Genomic DNA, 4,492 nt, shown 5'->3' with positions numbered 1-4,492 from the left:
GTAGCAATAAAAACTCTGAAGCCAGGAACGATGTCATGTGACGAATTTGTCGCGGAAGCCCACACCATGCACACACTGCGACACCGAAGACTGGTGCAGCTGCTTGCTGTTTGCACTAGGGAGGAACCAATTTACATCATTACAGAACTGATGGATAAGGGGTCACTACTTAATTACCTACGGAATAATAAATTATCTCCAGACATGCTTTCAGTACAGGATCTCATTGAGATAGCAGCACAGGTGAGTATCATACTACTACTACTACTACTACTACTGCCACCACCACCACCACCACTATTATTATTATCATTATTCTTTCTTTGCATGCCATCAAAGTGACACTGTGGTAAAATATACGAACCCCGTTATACCCATCATAAGGGTACACCCATCTGATAAGGGTACAGTTTTGGTTTTATAATGCCAACACATTACCCAATTTAGATATTGGCCAATTCTGTCATGTCTTGATTTGTACTCTGTAGATGCTACTTATTACTACTACTACTACTACTGCTGCTGTGGTCTGGGTGTGCGCTGTGAAGTGTTCTTGAGCAAAACATATCATGTTGTTCTGCAGTCGTTGTGAAGTGTTCTTGAGCAAAACACATCATGTTGTTCTGCAAGCATTTCAACTTCTGACGTATGACACAGATGTGCCCCTGTACAGATGATCTTGGTTTGACTGAGAGAGTGGGCTAATAATGCAAAGCACATGCATTTCAGTACTACAAACAAATCACTTGTGCAGGTCATTCAATAAACACTGAAAAACTCATACATCTTCTTCAACAGGGATAGTCAATCATTATTATTACTAAAGCAGTGAACTGGCAGAATCATTAGCACGCCAGGCAGGATGCTTAGCAGCATTCCATTTGTCTTTACGTTCTGAGTTCAAATTCTACTGGGTCAACTTTGTCTTTCATCCTTTTGGGGTTAATAAAATAAGTACCACTTGAGCGCAGGGATTAAAGTAACTGATTAAGCCCCTCTTATATGTTTAAATATTGAGTTCAAATCTCACTGAAGGTGACTTTGCACTTGTCATCATCATCAATGAAGCTTGTGGAAGTGCTGCCGCAGCTGTAGACTATAATGAAAATGATTATGAGGAGGAAGAGTATAACGATTATTTGTTTTTCTTCTTTAAAGGTGGCAGATGGAATGAAATACCTTGAAATGTGTAAATATGTTCATCGAGACTTGAGAGCAGCAAACATCTTGGTAGCAGCAAACAAAACTGTTAAAGTAGCTGACTTTGGTTTGGCTCGACTTATCAAGGATGAAGTATATGAGGGACATGGACGTAAGCATTGTTTAACCATTATTTCTGTACATGCCTCTTTATGTCAATGTCTGCCTGTCTATGTATTTATGTGCTCATATGTATACATATATGTGTGCCTAACTTTGTGTTCATCTGCTTAAATGTAGAGCATGTGCTCTGTGCTTGTATCAATTTATTTACATTTAAGAATTTTTGAGCAAGTGTATATGTTTATGCATATACATGTATGTGTGTTACAAGTATGTTAGTACTTTTGTGTTGCATTTTCCAGATAAGTCACTTCATAGTCTTGTAAGGTGTGCGGGCATCACTGGATCATGCTCTGAACGTTGAAGGCAGAGTCCCTTCAGTAGAGATATGTGGGTGAATGTCCTGTATAGTTTTTCAATCTGCATGTATGTATGTCTGTACAGACATGCAGAAATAGATAGTTACACACCCACACCCACAGACACACACACATACAAATATATACATACATACAAACATACATATATATACATACATTCATATATGTACACAAATATGTATATATATATATATATATATATATATATATATATATATATACACATACTCTTTTTTTCTTACGCTTTTACACATACACACACACACACGCACACAAAATACAATCACAGACACACATTTAAAATTGTAGTTTAAATGGTTATGATTTCTATAATATAATATAAACCTAAAATTATACATGCAAAGATACATTTGAAAAGTAAGAAGAAATACCTACAGGAATTGAAACACATATCAGTTGTTTATTGTTCAACTGTGCTTCCATCTACTAAACAACTGTGCTACCATATACTAGACAGATGTGCTACCATATACTGAGAAAATGGTCATGGAATCAAAACGAAAAATCAGAAGTGGTGTATGTTGCTGTATCCCTTGAGTTAGACTGGTCTGACGTTTTAAGCAAGTTTATCTCCCTTATTATAGACTAATTAGTAATGTTATAGTAATGTTACGTGGAGGCGCAATGGCCCAGTGGTTAGGGCAGCAGACTCGCGGTCATAGGATCACAGTTTCGATTCCCAGACCGGGCGTTGTGAGTGTTTATTGAGCGTAAACACCTAAAGCTCCACGAGGCTCCGGCAGGGGATCGTGGCGAACCCTGCTGTACTCTTCCACCACAACTTTCTCTCACTCTTACTTCCTGTTTCTGTTGTGCCTGTAATTCAAAGGGTTGGCGTTGTCACATCGTGTCACGCTGAATATCCCTGTGTACTATGTTAAGGGTACACGTGTCAGTGGAGTGCTCAGCCACTTGCATGTTAATTTCACGAGCAGGCTGTTCCGTTGATCGGTTCAACTGGAACCCTCGACGTCGTAAGCGACGGAGTGCCAACAACAAGTAATGTTACTCTTTGTGTTCTTACCATTTTCTTCTAGGTGTCCGTTTTCCTGTAAAGTGGACATCACCAGAAGCTGCCCATGAACACCGGTTCTCGATAAAATCTGATGTATGGTCCTATGGCGTTTTACTTTATGAAATTATTACATTTGGCCGTGTCCCTTATCCTGGTGAGTCTGACTTTCTTCTTTAATTCTAATTTTATTGTAATGGTCATTTATGAGAGCATTAAGATGGCCACTGAGCAATGATACCACATTGTATCTATGACTAGGACATTTGGCTGCCCACAGAATTATGCCACCACATGTATCTATGGCTATGATATCTGGATGGCCACATAGTTATGGTATCTTGGCAATCAAAAGTGGTGTCACTAGTTGATATCCTATCATCAGTATTACTTTGTATCTATCTGTAACTCATTAAAATAATACTAATGAAATTATTGTATACAGTGCTCAGGTGCACTACAACTTGTCAAAAGTGCGCATAAAGCATATGCAGTATTGTACAAATGTCTGGAAAGTGAACAGTACTCTTTTACTTGTTTCAGTCATTTGACTGTGGCCATGCTGGAGCACCACCTTTAGTCGAGCAAATCGACCCCAGGACTTATTCTTTTTAAGCCTAGTACTTATTCTATCGGACTCTTTTGCCGAACCGCTAAGTTATGGGGACATAAACACACCAGCATCGGCTGTCAATCGATGTTGTGGGAGGGGGGGGGGACAAACGCAGACACACAAACATATACACAGACACACATACATATATACGACGGGCTTCTTTCAGTTTCCGTCTACCAAATCCATTCACAAGGCTTTGGTCGGCCCGAGGCTATAGTAGAAGACACTTGCCAAAGGTGCCACGCAGTGGGGCTGAACCCGGAACCATGTGATTCGTAAGCAAGCTACTTACCACACAGCCATTTCTATGCCTATGAGTCAGATACATGCTTGTGTGTGTATGGAGGGGGGGAAATCAGGTGTAGTGTTAGCGAATCTCAGGAAGCATGGAAGTTTTGAAGGATGCAGTGCTCCGACAACTGATGCTGGCAGTTTGTTCCATACTTCAGCAACTCTTAGCATGAAAAAGTGTTTCCGAAAGTCATGGGAGCTGTGCTGTTTTCTGACTTTGTAAACATGTCCACGGGTGTTAGACAGGTGGAATTTGGAAAGATGCTCAGAGTTATTGTTAGTAAGATGGTTAATAATTTTATAGGCGTCTGCCAAGTCAGCTGCCAGATGTCGGAGTTTCAATGTATCCATGCCCAGGGAAGTAAGGCGTTCAGAATATGGCAAATGCCTAATGGAGCGTATTCTCTTGGTTGCACGTCGCTGAACTTAACTTCTCAAATGGGCCAATCTTATCTGGTTGTGTTCATATTGATATCATTACTGGTAATTTTTAATCCCAGGTTCTCAGTTATAAAGTAGACATAAACTCAGAACTGTTCCAGCCGTGGCATTCTCATTGGTATAATTGTTAGAATTTCTGACAAAAAAAAAATGCCTTGTGACATTTTGTGCTCCGAGTTCAAATTACACCCGGGTCAATTTTGCCTTTCGTCTTCCTTGGGTTGAAAAACTAAGAAACAACCTAGTCTAGCTGTGGTGGTAGAAACGTTAGAGTATCAGATATGATGCATTTTGATGTTTGTTCTGAGCTCAAATTCAACCATGGCCTTCTTGGATGAAGGCCTTAACCCTTTGGTGTTTAAGCCGGCCATATCCGGCCCAAATATTCTACATGATTTACATTCAGACTGGCCATATCCAGCCTCTCACACCTAACCTACATTGACATTCTAAGAATAAACTATCTCA

At 39.9% G+C, this 4,492-nt stretch overlaps 1 protein-coding gene across 1 annotated transcript in view; it reads left to right on the top strand.

Annotated features, from left to right (window-relative positions):
* LOC106880553 (tyrosine-protein kinase Lyn) overlaps positions 1-4,492 on the top strand; it is a 60,137-nt gene that overhangs the window by 54,528 nt on the left and 1,117 nt on the right. Inside the window, exons 8-10 of the mRNA XM_089340661.1 lie at positions 5-243; positions 1,159-1,312; positions 2,702-2,837. Coding sequence (XP_089196787.1) covers positions 5-243; positions 1,159-1,312; positions 2,702-2,837 — 529 coding nt within the window. The remainder of the gene's footprint in view (positions 1-4; positions 244-1,158; positions 1,313-2,701; positions 2,838-4,492) is intronic.

The sequence above is a fragment of the Octopus bimaculoides genome, chromosome 23 (assembly GCF_046866305.1).
Source record: "Octopus bimaculoides isolate indiv1 chromosome 23, ASM4686630v1, whole genome shotgun sequence".
Lineage (NCBI taxonomy): Eukaryota > Metazoa > Mollusca > Cephalopoda > Octopoda > Octopodidae > Octopus > Octopus bimaculoides.
This window is presented reverse-complemented; position numbering and strand designations above follow the sequence as displayed.